Raw genomic sequence first — 25,739 nt, forward strand, 5'->3', positions numbered from 1 at the left:
ACGTTGTATACACATTAGATATTATTTGGGATATGTTAAATAAAAACTCGACACCGATTAATTATACGAAGCTGCCCATTAAGGAAATTTTTCACTTAATTAAACTATTAGTTGAGGCTAACTACATCACCTTTCGAGACAAGGTGTATAAACAAATTTTTGGATTACCAATGGGTTTGAGCCTGAGTGGCTTAATGTCAGAGATCTATCTCTCAACGATTGAGCAGATACATTTGACACCTTTTCGTCCCCGTATCACATACTATGGGAGGTATTTAGACGATGTTCTAGTTATTACTGATAGTAGTACTATCCAAGACATTTTACATTCGTTTAATAATATTCATTCTAGACTCAAATTTACATTGGAAAGGGAAGATACGGATACTAAGTCATTAAACTTTCTAAATTTCACGCTTACCCGGGACTCGAACAAAATACAATTTAGCATCTATCGAAAACCCACAAACACCGGTATGCTTCTACATTATAATAGCTACCACCCGTTCACCTACAAAAGATCGATTATCTTTAATCAATTTCTAAATGCCTATAAATATTCAACAACGGATTCTGCTTTGGACTCAGAAATACAAATATTAACTAGCAGATTCTTGAACAGGGGTTATCCCATTAACACAATAAATCGAATTAGGGTACAAGCTAAGGATAGGATAAAAAATACTACACCAATCAACAATAGTAATATCAAAAAATACTTTATTTCTGTCCCATATGTTGAACAGTGGCACAAACAGCTTAACAGTTTCTTTAAAGATACCGAATTTAAAATTATAGCTAGGCCTATACGGAAGTTACACACTATACTGAACAATCGCTCGGTTCTTTCCGCGTTCGCAACACAAATTAATGATCTAGTATACAACATTTCTTGTGGTGATTGCGACTCGTCTTACCAGGGTTCGACGCGGTTTTCTCTTAATATTCGTGTAAATCAACACGAAGCCTCAGTTCGTGCTTCTCGTTCAGCAGCGTCAGAATTAGCCTTTCATGCCATTAACGAAAAACATACTTTTTTATTTAACGAGGCCAAAATACTTAACGTTCAACGTAATTATACGCGACTATTAATTGCAGAAACCGTTGAAATTAAATTACATGAGAATTCTGTTAATGTTCGGCGGCCATATTTGATCTCCGATGCGTGGACCTTTACGCGCATGCGCGAAGACATATAATCACTATTTAAGTTGCAGGTTTAGCCTGATTCGGTAATTTTCATTCCTGTGATCACGACAGTCGGTCAAAAAGCATTGTCAGCTTCAGGAAGGAAAATCGTTTTGAATATTTTCGTTAGATTCTTTTAATTGCGTTAATTTGAATTTTAATTGTTTTGAATTGATTTTGAATTGTGTTAAATTGATTATTTAATTATTTATATTTTACTTTAATGTACCGGTAAGTTGTCGATTTTTTCGTTTTTTCCGTTTTAATTTCTGGAGGGTATCATACGGAAGTGTTCCACGTACTATATTGAGGTTTACTCCTCTTATTAATTTACTAATTTTTTTACTATATACACCTAGTTTTAACCTTAATTTACCTTAATTATTTTATACAACATACACTGCGTTGGGACTACTAGTCCATACTTTGTGAGAGTTATACTTCTTTCCCCTTTCGATCTGACTTAATTTATTATTAAATTTCTTCTCTTCCACAGTTATGGACAAGTATAGAAATGCAGTCCTTGATGCATGATCAGGTGTCGTCCCCCTGAAGAAATGCCTGATCATGTATCAGTATTTACATTTGCTTACATCAGATTTAATTGCATATTTGCTCTACCCCTTTTGAATTATAGCCAAATTTACTCACCCTTATCTGATTCTAGCTATCATTACTTTTATTAATTATCATTTTGACTTAATCAATTTTACCTAATTCATCATGACTTATAGGATATTCACATTCTTTTTCCCTTTTTACACCTACATTTTCTCATATTTCTGCTATCCTGTTCCTTTTAGCTTTTGGCATTATGTGTAACTTACACTTCCATTTGCACATCTCACAGTCTTATATATAAAGCATACATATATCCTTTCTACATCCTTTGCTGCTGCTTTGTGCACTCTGCTGCATTTGTTGGCTAAGGTAAAGAAAGCCCACACAAGAAGCATGCAAAATTTTGATGAAATTTACTGGTAAAAGTACTTTGCCATAACAGCATTTGTATTGTTGCTCGCTCGGTAAACAGATCGTTGGGTGTTATCGGTCTGGAGTAGAAGTTGAATCCCACGGGAGCTTGAAACCCTCCCGAAGTGTGTGTGTGGGGGGTAACCTGACCCTTTTTCTTTAGAATCACTAATTGAATCACGAACAATGTCATATTGGAAGTTCTGGTGTCGTAAAAAATGTTCATAATGTAGTTTCACCAGTAAACTTTTTCGAAGTTTGCCATGCTTCTCGTGTGGGCTTCCTTTACCTTTGCCTTTTTTTTTTCTTAATAAACAATTTATCCACTAGTCCACCAGTGATTATAAAGAAAAAAGGTCAGGTTACCCCTCCACTTCGGGAGGGTTTCAATCTCCCACGGGATTAAATTTCTACTCCTGACCAATGAAACCCACTGTATGTTTACTGAGCGAGCAACAATACAAATGGCATTATGGCAAAGTACTTTTACCGGTAAATTTATTGAACTTTTGTGTGCTTCTCGTGTGGGCTTTCTTTACCTTCGCCCATTTGTCATATCTAATTTATTTTATTTTTATCTTTCCACTACTACACCAGGTTTTAACCCATTATATCTTTTATTTCATATATATATATATATATATATATATACATAACTTATTTATACATTATTAATTTTAAAATTATGGTACTACTTGGGAGCATCAGGTTTGTAGTAACCCCAACCAAGCTGCTAGTTATATATAAATATATAACATAGATACATATAAAAACAACAAAATTAATGTAAATGTAAAGAAAATTGGAGACTTTTAGAGAAAGTTGGAGAGTTAGTGAAAATTAACATTCTCCCTCATGGTCATACATCTGCTACCTCTGGGGCATTGAGTAGACATATAGCCATACTAGAGGAATGTATTATACATAACCGTTTCTGTAATCTCTATGCCAATTTTGCTAGGTTAACTTTAGGTAATTACTTGGTGAATAATGAGAGTAATTTTTTTTTTTTTTTTTTTAGCTAATACCGTCATGAGCTAATGCATAAATGAGCTAATACCCTCATTTCTGCTATTTAAAAATTTAATATTTAAATCTAATTGTCATTAGACATAATTCCAATATATATATATATATATATATATATATATATATATATATATATATAGCCTTCTCTGTGGCATATGCAGATGCTACAGAGAAGTTAAGTGTTTTTATTTTTACGGAAAAAATTGTAGCAGTACTTTTGGCCTAAATAAACTAATATGTTCATCACAATTTAAATAATTATGAAGATAACCAATATATTTTTTGAAATAAATTTGCTTTTAAACTAATTCCTTTTGGAAATTTCAAACTATTTAATAATTAAATCATGTATCTTATAATACAGCAGTTGTTACAATATCATAAGTTATAAAAATAACCTATGATATGATATACTACAAAAAACCGTCACATTTATTTTTTAATATTATTCTATTCTTTTAATTCCATATATATATATATATATATATATATATATATATTCCATATATTTATATTTACATATTCGATATATTTATATTTACATATTCGATATATTTATATTTACATATTACAGGAAGAAAAGAGCAAAAGAAAGGCAACAGAAACTGATGGAAGAGTTTGCTTCTCGGCAGAAGGCTTTTATGCAGCAAACTATGGAAACAGGTATTTTAGTATTTATCTTAAAAAGGGATTATTTTAATAATGAGCTAAGTATTGCTATAATACTTAACAGTGGGTACTTGTTTTTGTCATGAATAATAGCTGTGGTCTTCCCAGTTGCCATAAAATTTTGTTGTATGTGAGATGCTTTGAATGGTAACACAAAGTGAAATAACAAACTTCCTAGACCACTTGAATGGCAGTCATCATAAAATGAAATTTAATCTAGAGATAGGTAATAACAAGATGCTACTTATTAGTTATTAAAATAAATAATTACATCCTTGTAGGAAAAAAGTTATGCATTTTTACTTATTATTGTTGGATAGAGATGTTGAGCATTCAGCAGAATACACTGTATACCCAAAAGCTCAGGTACTTTTTTTTTGTTTGTTTAATATCTCTCATTGCATTTCCATCATTTAGTGTGTCCATATAGGCATGCTGCAAAGCAAACAGTTATACTGTATTTAGTATGAAAAAGCATTTTTGAATTGTGGGGGGACAGATAATGTAAGGGAGTGAGATATAAATTGGAATGTTTATTAAGGAAATGACCTTTCCATTTATAAAGTGGATAATATAATGGTGATTCTGATATAGTTCAAAAATGAATGGTGAAAAGCTCTCACAGTGAATTGCAGACCTATAAAAACTTATTATTTTCAGAAATACTATCATGAATAATTGTCTGTCATTGTACCACAGTTGTCAGTTCCATTGTCTACTGCTGTTTGTCTCTGTGTATTGGTTTCTACCATCTCTTACAGCAGTAATTGAAGAACTCTTTTTAGCTTTTCAATTTTTTTGTTGATCTCAAAGGCTAACAAAATTATTTTCTTTTTAAATAATTCAAAGAAATTTTTATAATTTTTCATGAACTCTCAGAGGTCTACAGACCACAGAGAAATGCTGTTTTATAGAATTTTCAAAAGGAAAATTCGTAGTAGAGGCTAATACATAAAATTCTTATAAAAAGAGAAATCTTAATCCCCCCCCCATCACTTTCTAAAGGCATTTGAGTGAAGGCTGTAGTTAGCTGTTCTCAGGTGGGGACAGTAGGGTCCCTCCATGAGTTTTCAACCCACACAATTTCCAAATCAGCCTATGAACATACACTTTTAGGGACATAGTACACAATGCAATGTGGTCTTAGTTGTTGCTTTACCTAAAACCTAACAACCTGAAGCTCCAATTCTGAACTTACAACTAGCATAATTTCAGTTGAATATCTCTTCATGCAATTTGTATAAAACAGTAATAATTAAAAGCAGTGTTGTTTTTTGGGATGGGGGGAAGAAAGAAAGTAACAAACTGTCCAGACAATTTTAAATATGATAAAATATATACACTAACATCAGGAAAACATTGCTGCCTCCATAGCCAGGTGGGCAGGAGCAGCAGTGCATAGCACACGCTCTTGATTAGACCGGGGTTCGAGCCCGTGACCACCAATTACGGAGGATGCGGGAAAGGTCAAGGAATGACCACCGCATACCCCCGGAGCAATATGGCCTTAGTTTCTAATGCTCCTAAAAATCAAATAACAACAACAGAAAAACATTAATATGAAGCATGCTTTGTATCTATTCAGCAAATTTCAGACTGACAAATTTTCTTTCAGCTTCTGCATAATTACACATATTGCTTGGGTATCTCCCTCCATCTCAGGTAGGCTATCCACAGTTCAGATGCCTTTAAGAGTTCTTCCAGTGAGACTCTCAATCTCTCCATAGGGTGAAAAGTGCCACATCCATTATACCCTCAAAGAAGACAATATTTGGACAATATTTGAAATTTTACAAATGAGGTAATTTTCCTTGGTGATTTTAATGTTCACAACTCCAGCTGGCTTCCGTTTTCTAGTCACACCGACTCAGCAGGTCGAGATGCTGAGGCTTTTGCAATTACTAATGACCTAGAACAGATTGTTCATTTACTAACAAGAATACCGGACAATCCTAATCATACAGCCAATACACTTGATCTTTTTCTCACAAACAACCCTTCTAAGTACACGATCAAAGTGAGAGGTCCTTTAGGCACTTCAGATCACAACTTGGTGATTGTCTCTTCTCCAATGGAACCTTTATCTCATGGCTATTCCCAACCTCGTGTTGTTTGGCCGTACAAAAATGGGATGCAAAATGGGATGACCTGCGAGACTTCTTTTCCTTGGTTGGATTACTGTTTCAAAACTTCTGATGTTAACGTTTGCTCAGATAGTGTCAGTGAAATTATTCTTGCAGGAATGGAACCCTTTATCCCACACTCCACTCTAAAATCTCATCCTTTATCTAAACCTTGGTTTTCCGATAAATGAGCTAAGGCTGTTCAAGAGAAGAATGTTGCATATCGTAATTGGCTTGTTTCTAATTCTTCAGTTTCATTTTCTGCCTACACCAAAGCTCGCAACAATTGTAAAGCAGTTATTAATCAGTCCAAACTAGAGTTTGAACAGGCTAAGAATAGAAAACTTGCTTCTTGCCCTAATGGTAGCCGAGCATTCTGGTCTTTTGCCAAAGCTATTGGCCACAACTTTTGCCCATCTCTGCTCCCACCTCTGTACAAACCAGATGGTTCTGTTGTCACTTCAGCCAAGGATAAAGCTGACCTGCTAGCATCCCATTTTTCTTCCAACTCATGTATTAATGATCTTGGTAAAACACCTCCCACCATTCCCACGCTCCATTCAATGCCTCCTGTGGTCTTCCATCAAAAGGATGTCAGAAGGATTTTGACAAATCTTGATCCTAAGAAAGCTCCAGGTTCTGATGGTATTTCTCCACTTGTTCTCAAAACCTGTGCTCCTGAACTTACTCCTATTCTTTGCCGCCTTTTTTCACTTTCTTATTCCAAAGGTGTTTTTCCTTCTGCTTGGAAATTTGCTCATATCCAGCCAGTTCCTAAAAAGGGTGACAAATCCCTCCCATCCAATTACTTCTACTCTTTCTAAAGTAATGGAGAAATCAATTAACCGCCAACTCTTAAACTACCTAGAAACCTTCCGTCTGATCAATGATCGTCAGTGTCGAACCACTGGTGATATTCTGGCTTATGTTACCCATTTATGGACTAATTCAATGGAAAGATTCGGTGAAACACAAGTAGTTGCTCTTGACATCTCAAAGGCTTTTGATCGTGTTTGGCATAAAGGTCTTCTAAACAAGCTTCCATCTTATGGTTTACCAACTGTTTTTATTAATTGGTTATCCAGTTTTCTCTCTGTCTTCTAACTTCTCCACTAATGCCGGTGTCCCCCAAGGTTCAGTTCTTTCTCCCACTCTTTTCCTCTTGTATATTAATGACCTTCTTCCATTGACTGGAAATCCTATCCATAGTTTTGCCAATGATAGCACATTGCATTCCACTTTCCATTTTGAGAAACCTTGTCCTGCTCAATCAGCTTCAACTTCTTGAAAATCTGCTACCAATTCCTTAAATGGCGATCTTCAGGTAATTCTCCAGTGGGGCAAAGACAACTTAGTTGATTTCAACCCTTCTAAAACTCAGTCTTGTCTTATATCTCACAAAAAGGATTCTTCTGCTCCTATGCTTATCTTTAGTGACACTCCGATTTCTAAGCAAAATGATATATCTCTTTTGGGAATTACCCTGACTTCTAATCTCTCTTGGCACAAGCACATTACAAATATTGCTTCCTCTGCATCTAAAAAACTTGGTTTTCTCTTTCGCCCTCGGTGTTACTTTTCTTCCAAACAGCTGCTCACTCTGTATAAATCACAAATTCTCCCTGCCATGGAATATTGTTCCCACATCTGGGGTGGTGCCCCCAAAACCTCTCTCAGGCTTCTTGATTCCATTCAGAAGAGGGCAGTTAGGTTAATTAATGATTCATCTCTAACAGAGTCTCTCCACCCGCTTTCTCATAGATGTACTGTTTCTGCTGCATGCCTCTTCTACAGATACTTCCATGGGCACTGTTATTCTGAATTGGCTTCTATAATTCCCGCTCTCTCTTAAAACATTCCGAGCACTTGCCACCAACATCCATTTACTGTCCAACTTCAAACTCACTAAATGAACTTTTCATCTTCCTTGTTTATTCATTCAACTGCCATTTTCTGGATCAACCTTCCTTCATACATATTTCCTGAAAATTACAATCTACAGAAGTTCAAGTCCAATGTCAACAAATATCTTCTTTCGTCTTCTCGACCTCCAACCCAAGCACGGTACTAAGTACTATAGGTTCTAATACCTCTCGTGTTTGGGGTTCACAAAAAAAAAAAAAAGAAAAAAAAGAAAAAGAAAGATAATAAATCATGATTCATATTATATGTATATACATACAGGCTGGCCTCGATTAAGGTGATTAATTCGTCCCGCAAGCGCATCGCGCAAAATGGAAACGCGTTAATCGAATATAATAGTCAATAGGAAAAATTATAATTTGTCCTTGACCTTCTGGAATGTCTATAAATAATTTTAAAAATACCTTTTAAATAATTTTTTAATTGTATACAATGTAAAATATAATGAAAATAATTATGGAATTAAATGTTTATTGCATAAAATAGCGGTTCCCAAACTGTGCGCTGTGGAATATTTTTAATGTTCGAGGGAAACACAGCGATACTCGACATCTGTCAGACACTGCACGAACTACTAGCTAGAGGTAGTACACAGTTTCAACATTTCTTATTAAGTTGTTTGGACCTAACTACTAAACGGAACTGTTAGGTATTTCTTTAGGTCTGGGTGCGCCGTGAAAAAATTACTGTGACACTAAGGGTGCCATGAACCAAGAAAGTTTGAGAACCTCTGACATAAAATACACAATGAAGCAATGACTGTTGCGAAAATATTTGAACAGCGTTGACTTTCTCTTTTCATCAATCAATTTCCGATAGCCGACAACAATCTTCTCTGGGTCCTGGCGAAATAAATATCGCGGTGAACCTCAAACCTTTTGCTTGAGGTTCTGCGATACGAAAGATTTCAAGTTCTTTTACCATTATCTCCTTTGCGGTAACATTTTCATCTGGCTCATTTAAAAATTCAAATTTTTAAATTCAATTTTAAATTCAAAAATTCAATGCAGACTTGCATTTAAAAATTTGAATTTTTAAATGCAAGTCTGCATTGACTTTATTAGCGGGAGACAAACGAGTAACACGTCTTCTTCCAATGGTTGATGGAACACACCGAGGCAGGCAGCAGGCAAACGTTTGTTTATTGCCCGTCCGACGTGCGGTAAGATTAACGCACGATTCAAATCTTTTTCAACTATCGCATAAAAAAAAAGATTGCGTTAACTGGAAATTTGTATCGTGTAAAATGAAAAGTCGTATAATTTTTTCAAATAGCAGTAACTGAAACACGTGTTAATCGAACTCGCGTTATGCGAAGCCTGGCTGTATTACATATAATTGTGTAATTCAATTAATGTTCTACAATACGAAATTTTTAGAAATCTTCAAGTACCGTGTTAATAGACTAGTAAAGAATAGCGAAAGCTTAAAAAGCGGTACTCACCTTGAAATTAATCTGCGATGGTTTACTTAGGTAGCGTGGTTAATGTTTACGTTGAATTGTTAAATTGAAAAATTAAAAGGGAGGGAAGTAAGTAAAAGTTGACTGAGTTAAATGGGCGCAAGGAAACAGAAGTGTACACATCCAATCCTTGGTTGTCATCGAAATAAAAAAAGAAGAATAATTAAAAACTATGTAAGTGAATCCGGTGAAGCCAATAGTCTTTACGAGGACTTTCGTTAGTTAAAGAACGTCTTCAGTTGGCGATGTGTGGGGAGAGAAACGCACATAATTTTTTATTCTTAAAATACCATATGCGTTCTCTCCCCACACAAAGGGGGATTGAAGTGTGACATGAGTAATTACAGACCAGTTAGTTTAACTTCTGTTCCGGTTAAAGTAATGGAGTCACTGATTAAAAGTGCATTGCAGGATCATCTAGACAAGACTACAGTAATAATTCAGACACAGCATGGGTTTGATGGCGCCTCCGTAGCCAGGTGGGCAGGAGCAGCAGTGCGTAGCACACGCTTCTTGATTAGACTGGGGTTCGAACCCGTGCCCACCAAATATGGAGGATGCGGAAAGGTCAGAGAATGACCACCGCATATCCCCGGAGCAATATGGCCTTAGTTGCTAATGCTCCTAAAAACCAGATAACAAACAGCATGGGTTTGTTAAGGGAAATTCTTTTCTAACAAATTTGATAGGATATTATGATGTGGTTACAAAGGAACTGGGCGCTTCCTTAGCCAGGTGGGCAGAAGCAGCAGTGCATAGTACACGCTTCTTGATTAGACCAGGATTCGAGCCCTTCACTACCAAAAACGGAGGATGCGGAAAGGTCAGGGAATGACCACCACATATCCCCGGAGCAATATGTCCTTAGTTGCTAATGCTCCTAAAAACCAAATAACAAACAACAACAAAGGAACTGGATGCAAAAAGTAATTTTGATATCATGTACTTAGATTTCGGGAAAGCTTTTTACACTGTTGCGCATGGAAGACTACTGTACAAATTGGAGCAGAATGGTATTAAGGGTAAGTTGCTACAATGGATAAAAGGATGGTTGAGTGGGAGAAGACAGAGGGTGGTAATCAATGGGTGCTGCTCTTGTGGACTAATGTTATTAGTGGTGTCCCTCAGGGTTCAGTCCACTTTTGTTTTGTATATTTATCAGTGATATTGATTAAGGTATATCAGGCTTATTGTCGACGTTAGCAGATGATACAAAGGCTAGCACGATTGTTAATAACAGTAATGGCAGTGTGCTACTGCAACAGGATCTAGAAAATTTGGGCAGATGGGCTGAGAAGTGGCAACTGAAGTTTAACCTTGACAAATGGAAAGTACTGCATATGGGTAGAAGTAATCCCAGAGAAACGTACCAACTGTGTATACTACGATTAAGGTGGTAGAAAATGAAAAAAGACCTGGGAGTAATTGTGCAGTCAGATATGAAGTTTTCTGAGCAATGCAGACAGGCTGCTAGGGCAGGTTATGGGGTTTTTTCAATGATATATAGGAATTTTGCTAGAAGGGGAAAGGAGGTGATTGTCCCCCTGTAAAGGCAATGGTAAGGCCATGCCTTGAGTACCAGGTACAGGTCTGGAGACCTCATTTTAGGAAGGCTGTAGATTTGCTTGAGCGTGTACAGAGAAAGGAACAAGACTGGTGAGGGGAATGAAGGGATCCTCTTACCAAGAGAGGCTTAAGTTCTGCAAATTGCAGCGGCTGGAGACTAGTCACCTGCACGGTGATCTGATTGAGGTGTATAAGGCCTTGAATGGGTTGAGCACGCTGAATTTATGCACCTAAGGGGGCATAAATTCAAATTGAGGAAAGACAGCTGTAGAATAGATGTGCGGAAATTTGCCTTTAGCCAATGGGTGGTTAATTGCTGGAACAAACTTCCATCTGTCGTTATGGAAGTTGATAGGTTAAATGAATTTAAGGAGGAACTGGACAAACATTTAGAGAGAATGTTGGGTGACATTTTTTTTTTTTTTTTTTTTTTTTTGGCTGGTGCTGCATAAGTGCATACACTTGCTTTCTTGCATCACATGCCACTACTACTACTGATAAAAAAAACAGCTAGCCTGATGGAGATAAATTAAATCAAATATATACAATTGCAATATCCATCTATATACTAAGGAAACTGTGGGATAATGCAGGAGACAACGAATGTTAAATAAAACAACAAAAGTTAGACAAAGGATAGCAGTTCCTTTCTTTTCCTCAAATACTCTAATTGTCTAGTTTTGATCTAGTAGTTTTTTCTCCTTAAAATTATACTATATTATTGAAGTTTGTATATATCATCATCATCAGCCATTTTCAATCCACTGCAGTATGAAGGCCTCTCCAGCAACTTTCCAGTTCCTTCTGTTTTGAGCACTGGCCATCCATTTACTACCCAAAAAATGAATTTCATCTATCCATCTCCGCCTTTGTCTTCCAGGTTTTCTTCTAGCTCCTCTTGGGTATCATTCTATTATTTTCTTAGTCCATCTGTCATCATGTCTTCGAGCTATGTGTCCTGCCCAAGACCATTTTAGTTCTTTGGTTTTGATAATAATGTCCTTTACTTGAGTTTGCTGCCTAATCCATGTGTTTCTCTTCCTATCTAACGGTCTGATTCCCAATATAATTCGTTCTATTCTTCGCTGTGTAGTTCTCAGCTTCTCTTCCATTCTTTTGGTGAGTGCCCAAGTTTGACTTCCATAAGTCATGGTGGGGAGTATACATTGGTACATTATTTTATGTTTCAGACAAACTGGGATATTGCTATATTGCTCTTCAGTATGTGACTATATTTCCTGAATGCTATCCATCCAAAATTTATTCTTCTCTTGACTTCCAGCCATTTATCATTATGACAGCTAATAACTTGTCCAAGATAAGTATATGACTCCACCTTTTCAATTATTGCTCCTTCAATCATTATTTCCCTTTCTGTGGCATACTTGTTCATCATTACTTTTGTTTTAGCCATATTCATCTTTAGTCCAAAATCCTTTCTAACTGTGCATAACTGATAAAGATTTTCCTCTAATTCTTTGAGATCATGGCTTATGACCACAATGTCATCTGCAAATCGTAAATGGTTTAGCTACTCTCCATTCACATTGACTCCTTTCTGCGACCAGTCTAATCTTCTGAACGCTTCCTCAAGGGCAGCAGTAAACAACTTCGGAGATATTTGCTGTCTTTGTCTAGTCTAATAAAGGAGGTAGCACTCTCATATATTTTCTTCAAAATCATAATATATGGGGTATCTATGCCTTGTCTTTCCAGTGCCCGAAACATTGACTTATGCTGTATGGAGTCAAATGCCTTTTCATAATCCACAAATGCCAGGCATAGTGGTGTTTTATATTTATTTGCTTTCTCCATTAGCTGTGATATTACGTGAAGGTGATCCATAGTTGAGAATCCTGTCCTAAAGCCAGCTTGCTCTTTCGGTTGATTCTCATCAAGTATTCTTTCTAATCTGTTAGTAATGACCTTTGTGAACAACTTGTAGATGTGGGATAACAAGCTAATTGGTCTATAATTTCCAATTTCTGATTTATCTCCTTTCTTATGCAGAAAAACTATGATTGCATTATTCCACTGCTTAGGCATCACACCTTTTCTAATTCACTTTGTGAAGAGCCTTGCCAGTTTTTGTGTTATGTCTCTTCCTCCCAATTTTAACAACTCTACAGTAACTTCATATTCCCTCGGGGCTTTCTGATTCTTCATTTTCTTCAATGCATGTTCTACCTCATCAGGAAGAATATCGGGTATGTCGTATGTGTTGCTACTTTGTAATCCATCTTCCCCACTGCTGGCATCATTCCCTCGCTCCTTGTATAATTCTCTATAGTAGTCTTCTGCTATTTGAATTATGCCTTCTCTGCGGTTTATAAGTACACCATCACTATTCTTCAGTTTCAGTATCATTCTTCAGTTTCAGTATCATTTGTCTTTCTGTATTACTGCTCATGACTGCTGATTTAAATCCTTTGTTTTCCCTTAATGCTTGTTCTACTTTTCTTGTGTTAAATCGTCTTATGTCCTCTCTGAGTCTCTTTCTAATGGCTTTGCATAACTAAGTATACTCAATTTTCTCCCAGTCAATGTTTTTCTTGCTCTTCATTTGTCGTCTTCGGTTCATCATGACAAGTGTTTCTTGACTAATTTTTTTCTTCTTTGGATTTCTTTTTCCCTATAGGTTTCCTGGACTTTATCACTTTCAGAAAGTTGTAATATTCCTCATCGATATCTTGGTCGTGAGCAGTCTGCAGAAGTTCAAACTTGTTCTTAAATTCCAGTACATACTGCTTTTTCTCCTCCTCTGTTATCTCAAAGACCTTTGTATTATTTACCCGAGTCAGTTTTTTCCTTTCCTTTCCTACATCTATATCGAGTGTACATCTTACCATTCTGTGATCACTTCCAACATTTACCTTATTCAGGGTGGTAACATCATTCACAATATATCTTCTGTTAGTGAGGATGAAGTCGATTTCATTAGTTGTTAATCCATTTGGACTCTTCCATGTCCACTTTCTGTTCACCCTTTTCTTGAAAAAAGTGTTCATTACTGACAGTCCTTGAGATTCTGCAAATTCCACAAGTCTTTCACCTCTTTTATTTCTTTCACCAATTCCAAAATTTCCTATAGTTCCTCTTTCTGCACTGTTTTGCCTTTTTCCAACCTTAGCATTGAAGTCTCCCATAATAATAGTGTAGTGGGTTTTCTGCTCATCTAGAAGACTCAATTTCGGTGTACATTTCTTCAACCTCTTCATCATCATGGCTCGATGTTGGTGCATAAATCATTATAATCTTTAGTTTGTACCTGTTAGAAATCTTGAGTATTAGTCTTGACACCCTTGGTGATGTACTTTTGAATTCCAAAACGTTGTTTTTCAAATCTTTATGGACCAGAAACCCAACTCCACCTTCACTCCTTTCACTGTTTCCATTGGTGTACAGCAGATTTCCACTTGATAAACTTATAAGTGATTCATTTCTTCTTCTTGTTTCAGCCAAACTGATGATATTCCAATTCTGCAAATATTGTATATAATTTAATATAAATATGAATGCGTTTAATTTAGCAGAGATTTAATTATAGGACAAACTACTAGTAATCTCTAATGCCATTACAATACAATTAAACATGTGACGGATTTAAATAATATAATAAAAATAAGAGCATATGTTTTAAAGCATACTTTTATCATCAATAAAACGACGATAGTCTATTTAAGAATATCAAGGCTGAAATGTTTAAGACATGTTTAAAACATGCAATATGTACTAAATATGATAATATTTATTAAGCTGTTGCTAATCCAGCTTTATACATTGATAGGCACTTTACCTTGGGCGACAATCAGCACATAAATGAAGTAATTAGCATGTTACATGTGTTCCTTATACCAGTATTTGTTAGGCCCAATGATGCAAGATTCATTATTAGGCTAAATAAATAGCTTTATTACATATGGGAAAATCATATTTAATATGAAATATAATTCTGTAATTAAGTTATATCATTAGGGTGGTGATGATTTTGATGTATAATGATATATGTATAACAAACCACTGATGGGCGAAACAAACAAAAGTGAAGTATGAGAAATCGCTAACAAAGAGAGTTAAAAATGCAAAAGGAATTCTGTGATATGTAAATACAAAAAAAAAAGAGAGAAGCAGTATGCTCCTTACAAGATCAAAGCAGTTTAATCATAGATAATCAAGTCAAAGTGGCAGATGAGCTGAATAAGTACGTTGCAGCAGTCTTTACATTGAAATCTTGTTCAAACTGTGGAAAATCAATGATAATGAATCTGATTATTGTAAAATAAATGATATAATGATCTCATAGAAGTGTCTAGCAGAAGAATTATGGGACTAAGGCCCTCGGGCAAGGGACAATCAATATACCTTCAGTTAATACTGAAAAAGATGGTATGATTGCATAAAACCATTAAATTTGTTTTGAGATCATTAGCTTCTGAGATGATCTCCTTGGACTGGAAAAAGTGTTAATGTCTGTCAAATTTCCAATAATAATAAAAAAAAAAAAAAAAAAAAAATGAGAGAAGCAAAAGAGGTAATGAGCAAATATAGACTGGTGAGTTTTTCTGTGGTGGAAAAGATCATGAGGTCTGTAGTTACCAAGCAGAACTGGTGCCCCCTGATTTTCATTTTTGATTTCTGAAATAGATATTTTTTAAATTTGATTTGTATTACCAATGCTTTTTACTAAAGGATTGCAATACATATTAATGTAATTGTTTATTCTTTTAAGTAAAAAATCTAAAATTCAGTTTTCACATTTATAAAATTATTAAGTGTACAAAAATTCAGAGTTATTTGTATATCATGCATTTCTACTTGAATTCTGTTTAGTGTATGTGTGTATAAAATAGTTGAAGCTTACTAAAAGTTGGCATAAAGTTAGTGCAAAAAATTATTTCAGATTCAGAAAGCCAAGATTCAACAAGTAGTTCTGTGCTTAATGTTGTTAGAGAATATGAGTGTGTTATTTGTGGTCAGACCACACCCTCAACAGAAGAGAGGCCTGTAGGAAAAGTTGTCCTTCTACAAGCAACTAGTGGTATGCTGTTTTATTTATTATGTCCATGTTTATACTTTATACATTTATACCTTTTATACTTTATATTAGTAAATTATGAGAATATCTTATTAATTCACAAAATCTGAAGTAAAAAAATATTCTGACTGCAAATAAACAAGATTTCTATAATCTAGATCAGTGATTCTCAAACTTCTGAGATCTACAGACATTTTCAAAAATCAAAAAAAAAAAAAGTTTGTGTGCATGCGTGCGAGTGAGTGAGAAGATTTTCTGAAAAGAAAATTCAAAGTTTTATGTTTAAAACAATTCAACTTCATTCTTATTTTTACATAAATATATAATAATAACAACATTATTTATCATCAATTTGCTATACATAGAATAAATAATTTGACCAGTTCCAAAGGGACCATTTCGTGGACTCCCTGGAACTGGTCTATGGCACCCATTCTGGGAAACTGGGGTCTGTAGACCAGACTGATCTAGATTATTACATTTATACTACTGCTAATGTTGTAATCCTGCTATTAGTATTTTATTAGCATTTGCAAAATGAGAAAACAAAAATGCTAACATAGTATCGACCTTAAAATAAATAAATTCAAAGAAGTTTAATCTGCATAATTGGAACCGAAGTATCTTCCATTCATTTTCTATATTTCTTTCATCTCCATTTTTATCTAGTCCCTTGAACTTTGAAAGCTTTTTACTTCTAGAAAATAAGGTGTGAGCCATTACTCTAACTATTATGATCTAAAATGATCTATATCATCTTTTAAGGGCACAAAAGGTGATGTTGCTGTACATGTTGGAAATAATGACATTATGAGTAAGAGAACTATGGATTTACTCAACAAGTATGTGGTAATGTTGGGAAAAAGTCTCGAGTTAGGGTTGAATGTGAAAGTGTCTGCAATTCTGCCCAGACATGATAGGAGGGACTATATGATGAGAGCCTTGTCAATCAATTCGGCCCTGGAGAGATTGTGCAAAGCTCAGGGGGTAGAATTTTTTTCAGCTTGGTCTGTGCTTGTTTACAGGAGAGACTGCTTCTACAGGGATGGGGTACACTTAAATAGAAAGGGTGCAAGAATATTTGCTGATGCTATCGAGGCAGTGTTAGGTGGGTCGGAAAACTGCTAGCGTGGAGTATACACAGACTAAAAGGTTAACAGTGGCCGCAGGCAGAGGCAAAAGTGATTTTTTGCACTGTTTCTATTAGAATGAGAAGCAGCCTGGAAAGCAAGGTAATGGAGATTTTAAGGATTGCTGGAAGTCATAGTGGAACAAGTAAATACATGGGCTGTGTTAGGGTAGCTTGGAGTAGGAACAGGTGCATGTATACTTGGATGTACACCAATGCTAGGAGTATAGTTAATAAATTTGATGAGCTTTAAGTGCTAGTCAAGACATCAAAGGCAGATATTGTTGGGATATCAGAGACATGGAGTCACACAGACATAAGCAGTGCAGAATTGGAATTTGGAGAGTACAATGTGTACAGAAAGGATGGACAGGAAGGGAGGAGGGGTTATGCTGTTAGTTAAGAAACACAAAATCTAAGGAAGTGCATCCAATTGATGTTGGTGGACAATGCAGTGTTGAGTCTGTTTGGTGTGAAATAAGCACTGGGAAAGGAAAAATGAGAGTAGGTGTGTGTTATACGCCTAATGAATCTGATGAGTATAATGAGCAATTGTGAGAGAAATAGAGTGGGCCAGTAAATCAGAATGTCTTATAATGGGGGGGATTTTAACTTTCCAGATATTTACTGAAACTTGTGGGTTGGTCACTCGCACACTAGCAAGACTTTTGTGGATTTATTAGATGACATGTTTCCTCTAGCAACATGTTCGAGAGGCAACCAGAGGGAGTAATACTCTTGATCTGAATATCAGCAGGCAGTAAGAATTTGCAGATAAAGGAACTACTGGGTGACAGTGATCACAATGTACTGATGTGGGAATTACTTAAATATGTAACTACCATCAAGGCTAAAGGGAAGGGCTTTTGCTTTCCTAAAGGTGGGGCACCTCCGTAGCCAGGTAGGCAGGAGTAGCAGTGCGTAGCACACGCTTCTTGATTAAACCGGGGTTTGAGTCCGTGAGCCATCAAAAATGCAGAGGATGCGGAAAGGTCAGGGAATGACCACCGCATACACCCGGAGCAATATGGCCTTAGTTGCTAATGCTCCTAAAAACCAAATAACAATAACAACCTAAAGGTGACTACAGAGGTCTGAGACAGTTTTAAATTCTGTACAGTAGGATCAACTGATGATGTTACCAATGTTGAATTCTAAATGGGAAGCCTTCAGTGACTTAATTTGGAGGCTACTAGGCTTTTCATTCCAACTAAGAAATACTGTTCAAGGTTTAGGCTCAAATGGATGTCAGATGAATTAATGTGGCTCGTCGCAGAAAGAAGAAGAATGTATGGGATGCATATAAAGTATCAGGTGATAGAAGCCTGTGGCAGGTATAAACTAGTCTGTAATCAAGTCACAAAGGAGGTTAGACAGGCAAAGGCAGTTTACGAGAAATCTTTGGCAAAGAATGCTAAGGAAAACAGCAAAGAGTTCTTTACTTATGTAAACTCTAGAAAGAAAGGGATGAATCAGATTGGATCACTTAATATAGATGGGTTGACTATTGATGATCATGCTCAGGTAGCTGATAAACTGAATGAGTACAGTAAACCCCCCCGCTATTCGTGGTCGCTGATTTAATATAAAATGAAACCTAAAAAAAATGTGAATTTTAAAGCGCCGTGAATATTTTCTGCCATAAAAAAAACATGAGTGTGGCTAAAATTATATTTCCTGGTCAAAAACAAGGCTCAGTGGGTGGGGGGGGGGGTGCAAAATCGCGGGCGTGGATGTTTCTCGCTAATCCTTGTTCAGTTTGTTATGCACTTGTCATGGAAGGTTTCGTCGTTTGCTTTTAATTTATGTGCTTATAAATTGAATAAATTTATCAATTTATAAATTGATATGCTTACAAAAGTGATAAATCTGCCATTTTGCAGGGTAAAACAGACTTTTTCGAGTCTGTTAGCAGAAGAAAGTGACTTTATTGTGGACAAGTTCTTTTTTACCCGTACAAAAATATGGCTACGAATAACAAGGGAAATGTGAAAAGATCAAAGAAGGTGATGACATTAGCCAATAAAATTAAGTTATTAGACAAAATTTGTAATGGTGAAAATGTCTCCTCAGTGTCAAAACATTATAAAATCAATGAGTCAACGGTACGATCAATCTAGAAATCAGAAGAAAAAATTGCTTCAAAACTTTTCTCTGTAACTCGTGATGTTAAATTAGAAAAAAAATGGAAAAAGCTTTAAATCTGTGGATAGAAGACCAAACTCAATAAAATTCCGTTAATTTCACTCATCACTCGTGAAAAGGCAAAACTCCTTTATCAACACTTTAGCGAATCTGGTGATAGCACTGGCGGGATAAGTTTTTTTTTTTTTTTTTTTTTTAGCTAGCAAAGGAGGCGTCTCCGTAGCCAGGTGGGAAGGAGCAGCAATGAGTAGCACATGCTTCTTGATTAGACCGGGGTTCGAGCCCGTCACCACCAAATACGGAGGATGCGGAAAGGTCAGGGAATGACCACCGCATATCCCAGAGCAATATGGCCTTAGTTGCTAATGCTCCTAAAAACCAAATAGCAAACAACAAACAAACAGCTAGCAAAGGCACTGGTTTGAAAGATTTGTTTGAAATTTCTAATAAATATTACATTTAATATTAAATTGTTTCTTATTTTCATTTCGATGCCATATGCGTGCATTTTACTATGTGCTGTCTATGTACATAGTCATATTATGAAGGTACATATAATACATACATAGACATTTTTTTATATATTTCATACTTTGGAACAGAACTCCTTTATTACTATGGGAGCCATAACTCAGTATTCGCATTTTCGGTATTCGCGGCATTTCTCAGGAACGTAACCCCCGCGAATAGCGGGGGTTTACTGTATTTTGCATCTACATTCACACATGAGGAGTTATTCAGTGAGGGGAGTGAGTGCCAGAAGTTTATCAGACACTAACAGAGAGCTAAGTGATTTTGTAATAACTGAGAGCAAAGGGGAGGAGAAATTGTTAAAGTTAAACATAAGGAAGGCACCTGGGATGGATGGGATCTATCCAGTTATATTAAAGGAGGCAGCAAAGGAAGTAAGCAAACCCTTAGCCATAATTATGAGAGCATCCTTGGACTCAGGGGAGGTTCCCACGGACTGGAGATGTGCAAATGTATCCCCAATTCACAAAGGGGGATCGAAGGGTGACACGAGTAATTACAGACCAGTTAGTTTAACTTCTGTTCCGGGTAAAATAATGGAGTCGCTGGTTAAAGATGCATTGCAGGATCATCTAGACAAGACTGCAGCAATAATTCAGGCACAGCATGGGTTTGTTAAGGGAAAGTCTTGTCTGACAAATTTGATAGGATATTATGATGTGGTTACAAAGGAACTGGATGCAAAAAACAATTTTGATATCATATATTTGGATTTCAGGAAAGATTTTGACACTGTTGCGCATGGAAGACTATTGTACAAATTGGAGCAGAATGGTATTAAGGGTAAGTTGCTACAATGGATAAAAGGATGGTTGAGTGGGAGACGACAGAGTGGTAATCAGTGGGCATTGTTCTTCGTGGACAAATGTTATTAGTATAGTTCCCTAGGTTTCAGTGTTGGGCCCATTGTTGTTTTGTTTATTTATCAGTGATATTGATGAAGGTATATCATGTTTAATGTCCAAATTTGCAGATGATACAAAGGTTGGCAGGGTTGTTAACGACAGTAAAGACAGTATGCTACTCCAATTGTATCTAGATAAGTTGGGGAAATGGGCTGAGAAGTGGCAACTGAAGTTTAACATTGACAAATGCCAAGTACTGCGTATGTGTAGCAATAACAGAAGAGAAATGTACCAACTGTGTGGTACTACACTCAGGAAAGTGGAAAAGACCTGGGGGTAATTGTGCAGTCAAATATGAAGTTTGCTGAGCAGTACAAACGGGCTGCCAGGGCAGGTCATGGAGTCTTTTCAATGATATATAGGAATTTTGGTAGCAGGGAGAGGAAGGTGATTATCCCGTTATACAAGGTAATGATCAGGCCACACCTAGAGTACTGTGTAGTCTGGTGACCTCATTTTAGGAAGGATGTAGAGTTGCTAGAATGCATACAAAGAAGGGCGACAAGATTGATGAGGGGAATAAAGGGGTGCTCTTACCAAGAAAGGCTTAAGTTCTGCAAATTGCAGTGCCTGCAGAGTAGGTACCTGCCAGGTGATCTGATTCAGGTGTATAATGCCTTGAATGGGTTGAGTAAGCTGAATGCTGATGGAATTCTTCCTCTTGCTCAGACTAAGAACCTGAGGGGCCACAATTGCAAATTGAGGGAAAATAGTTGTAGAATAGATGTTTGGAAATTTGCCTTTAGTCAGTGGGTTGTAGGTTGGTGGAACAGGCTTCCATCTTTTGTTGTGGTTGCTAATAGCCTAAATAAGTTTAAGGATGAGCTGGACAGGCATTTGGAACGAATGGAGGGGTGAAATGGGAGGGGTTTTTTTTTTTTTTTTTTTGGCTGATGCTGCATAAACATTTGTAACCAAAACATTACCAACCACAATAAATAATCGTAATAAAATCCTTATGTATTTTATTACGACTATTACGTAATAAAATATTGCTAATGCTTTTGCTTCTATCGTAAGCAAACTTGTTTTTTGTTTGATTTTCTATCCAAACAGACGACAGCCGTTCCATCTCTTCCAATTATTTGTGTCTTAATCTAATGGATTTTAATTACACTTTGAGTTGTTCCTGCTATGAAAGTTGTTTTTATTTTCTCTGCATTCTTTGTAATTCTCAGCGTTGCCTCATTTAGGTCTGTAGCACGTGAAATATCACGTGGTCTTTCATTTCACTCAAAGCGTTTCACAATTTCATATTTTTTTCTCTATCGACAGAGGCGGACTGGCCATAAGTTTTACCAGGGAAACCCCAGTGGGCCGGAGGCCGGTGTGATTTTGGCCATAAACCATAGTATGAGTCCACTATAAATTTTTCCAGGTAAGAATTTTTGACCCAGTCCGCCTCTGTTTATCGATATTGCTTTTCTTTTTTCTCTCTGAATCTGCAGTGTCTTCACTAGGACGCTTCCTTTTCACACTCTTAAGTATTTTACTCATTTTTAGGGAATAAAGCACAATTACAAAACGAGGAGGCACGCTTGATACACATAAACAAAGGTGCGCGCGCATATAGCAACTGAATAAATAGCACCGTAAAGGCTGTGATACACTATTAACACCTCGCATTTTACTAAAGCACATTTCTAGGGGTTACTACCATAAAACAAAAACAATTTCCAGTTGTGTTCTTGCTAGTGGAATCTGTTATAAACTGGTAGTAAACTCGATCTAATTGCATTTGCGATTATACCAATAGCTGGAATTGTGTTGAATTTTACGTTATTATGGTTAAATGTGTTTCCCCTTCACTGATATAAAAAACAAATACATTTTCAGAATCTTCTCATTCCTATCGTGTTGTGTTCAGTTGGGGTGATTCTGCGTTCGGCCATTTCTTGTAAACACAAAGGCGAATCGTGCATAAGCGAATTCGGTTCTTGTTATATAAGATATCGTTCCCCTATTTATAAATCATGTATGATCGAATTCATGTAGTATAAACACGTATTATACGAATACTGACTGTATTTAGTTTATAGTTATCTTTTTAGTTTTTTTTCCTTTCATAATGTTTATGTTTATTTAGTTTGACCCCATTTTTGTCTACGTCAGGGTCACCATGTAGATGCTTAATTTGCAGATCTGGGATTGTATTCCTATAAGAATATATTTTAATGTTAAATTAAGTAATATAATTTTTTTTTATATTTGGTTCATAATAACCTACATAAAGCACTGGTCACTAAGTGGCACTGCTGCTCTTGCCTCCAAACTTGCGACTTGTAATCTGAAAAAGGAAAGAAAAAGAACTATTCTTTTTTTTTTTTTGGATCTTCTTTGCATAACCTGGCTAACTAGAAAATGACACCAAATATTCCACAGTAAAAAGTTTAAGGACAGAAATGTGTCATATAGAAGGCCCTTGTTTGCTCATCATCCCTTCCACATAGGAACAGGCTATTGGGAAAGTATTACCCTTCATCTAGAGGAAATTAAAAGGATTGGCAGACTCTTCATGATCAGTAAATGGATTAGGATCTAGTGATGTCCTTGTAGAGATATCATGTACCAAACACTCAGAATAACCCAAAAGCCACAAAATAGTACTAGTATGTAAATAAAAAGTGGTGTGTCTTTACTTACATGAAACGTTTTAAACCACATGAAAACTAATTCTTTCATCAGTACATAATATTACATAATGGTAAATTTGAAGATGGACTAGCATGTGAAGATGTGGCAGTTCTAGTTAATAATTATATATGAGCCCAAAAACCCTTCTTGGTATCTTTGTAGCAGATTTTTTTATATCTTTTCTGCTGGGCTCTGAATCACATGTACTGACTTTGATAGTCTTATTATACAGTTATGTCCCCCCCCCCCCCAGTCTTATTGGAAAATTTTGATGTACACAACCCATTGTGTACATCAAAATTCCTGAAGTCAATTCACATGGAAAACTTTTAGAACAAATATATTGAGTATATCAAGATCAACATAAGCTTGTTCTTCTTAATAATGATACAAACATTTTTTTTCATTTTCCAGCAATAAATTGTATTTTTCTTCTCTGTTCATATCTATCACAATACTGGAAATTAACACAGCCTGTCTGGAATGTTTATAGTAAACTAGATATTCTGACCTGAAGCATATTTTCCAAAAAAAGAATTAATGAAGGAAGCAGTGAAACATGTCACAAAAAGAATATCACAAGCAGTAGACTGGTTAAATTATGAAAGCATTTGACCAGTGTACATGCAGTTTAGAACAAATTTCATAAAATGACTGGTATATAAAAAAATCACACCTTTGCAGTCTTAAAAATATGGTGGACATGTAATCACTGAACCTTCCATATTTGTAGATGCTCTACTGGAAACCACTGGTCTAGGGAGCATTCCTAAATCTCTTTTAAAAATCGTGGGGACATTTTGTTGCCACACTGATAACAGGGGCACTACCCCAGAATGCAACATTTGCAAACTAGTTGAATCAGGATCATGGATCTCATTAGAATTGCTTAAATTAAATATAATTATATATAAATTATTTCTTTTATGTATATTATTTATTATAAATGCACATTATTTTACAAATAAAAACTCTTATGCTACTTTTTCATCTACCAGCAATTATTCCATAAAAAAAAAAAAGCCTCAAGGAATTCATGGATATAAATATCGATTAAATCCATATCCATGAATTCCTTGTTTTTTTTTTTTTTTTTTTTCCTTTTTGTGGAAATAAGTTGAATTGAATATCTAGCACTTGTTAGATTAACGTAGTTATACATGTTTCATAATGATAAACCCTTAGAAATTCATGAATACTCATAAACTTGCGATTTTCCTGTGTTGCAGCATAAGCTTCATACTGAGTTAAAATTTTACTTCAGAGGAATTTCAGATTGTTGTTATCCCATTCAAAAGTAAATGTTATTGGACCAGATGACATTCACTGTGATTTGCAGGATTCACTATAACATGAGATGGTGTTCACACAGTACCTCCCTCCCTGCTGTATAATAGGATATTTATAAAAGAATATTTTTCAGACATGAAGTGACAGTCCTAGCAGCTCCAAAATCAGACAGTGATCCTACCATCTATATATATATATATATATATATAAAACGCTTAGGTATGCTGCCCAAATTTTCCAACTGCTAATTGTTTCCAGCATCCGTTTACACGGTTCACCTCGCATGACCACCATACTGGACATTCTTTATTAATTTTTGTACTGACGTTTTTCAACTGAAGAAAGGCAACCTATGTCTGAAAGCTATTGATGTATGTTTATTTTATCTGTCTTCAATTTTAATAAACCATTCTAAGTTTTAAGAAGTTTAAAAATGGCTGAACAACGTATAAGAACTTTAATAAAATGTAGAAGAAATGCTAAGGAAGCATTAGAGGAGAGATCTGATGGACTAAGAGACTGAAACGAGACTTTACGACTGAAAAGATGGACAGAAACATTGAAGAAAGAGAAGCAAAATTGGAAATGAGAAGAAGAGCGAAATGCCGTAGGACTAATCAAATAGAAGTACCTGATGCAAATAATCAACAAGCTGTAATTAATGTGGAAGGGCATGACAAAGGAAATATGTGTTACAACTGTGAGTATTGCAATGGAAGATATTGGGGACATGAGTTAAACACATCAAATAAATACACTAAATGCTGTCGTGATGAAAAGGTTTCACTTGACCCACTGTCTGAGACACCTACTCTATTACGAGAGCTGCTTACAGGAGATACATGTGAAGCAAATAATTACAGAGAACATATACAAGAGTACAACTCAGCAATGGTTTGCATCAATGGGTGCAGAGATTAAATCACCACCTGGAAATGGTCTATACTGTTTTAGAATACATGGCCAGATTTACCATTTGGTCTCACTGCTATATCCAAACGAGGCAAATAAGCCAGGAAATGGACAACTTTATATTTTCGATTTTGCTGAAGCAACAACAAAACAGTTTTAAAAAAAAATCAAACCAAGGGTGTTATGGCTGAAGTAATGCAATAATTGGATGAGATACTGTGACAAG

The 25,739-nt window shown here is 35.8% G+C and overlaps 1 protein-coding gene across 2 annotated transcripts in view; it reads left to right on the top strand.

Moving 5' to 3' along the window:
* Window positions 1–25,739, top strand: part of Ubr3 (Ubr3 ubiquitin ligase) — a 452,715-nt gene that overhangs the window by 283,501 nt on the left and 143,475 nt on the right. For both annotated transcript variants that reach the window (XM_090383419.1, XM_090383420.1), the window contains exons 21-22: window positions 3,764–3,852; window positions 15,833–15,970. In XM_090383419.1, the coding sequence (XP_090239545.1) occupies window positions 3,764–3,852; window positions 15,833–15,970 (227 nt within the window). The remainder of the gene's footprint in view (window positions 1–3,763; window positions 3,853–15,832; window positions 15,971–25,739) is intronic.

This window comes from Mastigoproctus giganteus, chromosome 10 (assembly GCF_048544385.1).
Source record: "Mastigoproctus giganteus isolate SK-2022 chromosome 10, ASM4854438v1, whole genome shotgun sequence".
Taxonomy (NCBI): Eukaryota; Metazoa; Arthropoda; class Arachnida; order Uropygi; family Thelyphonidae; genus Mastigoproctus; species Mastigoproctus giganteus.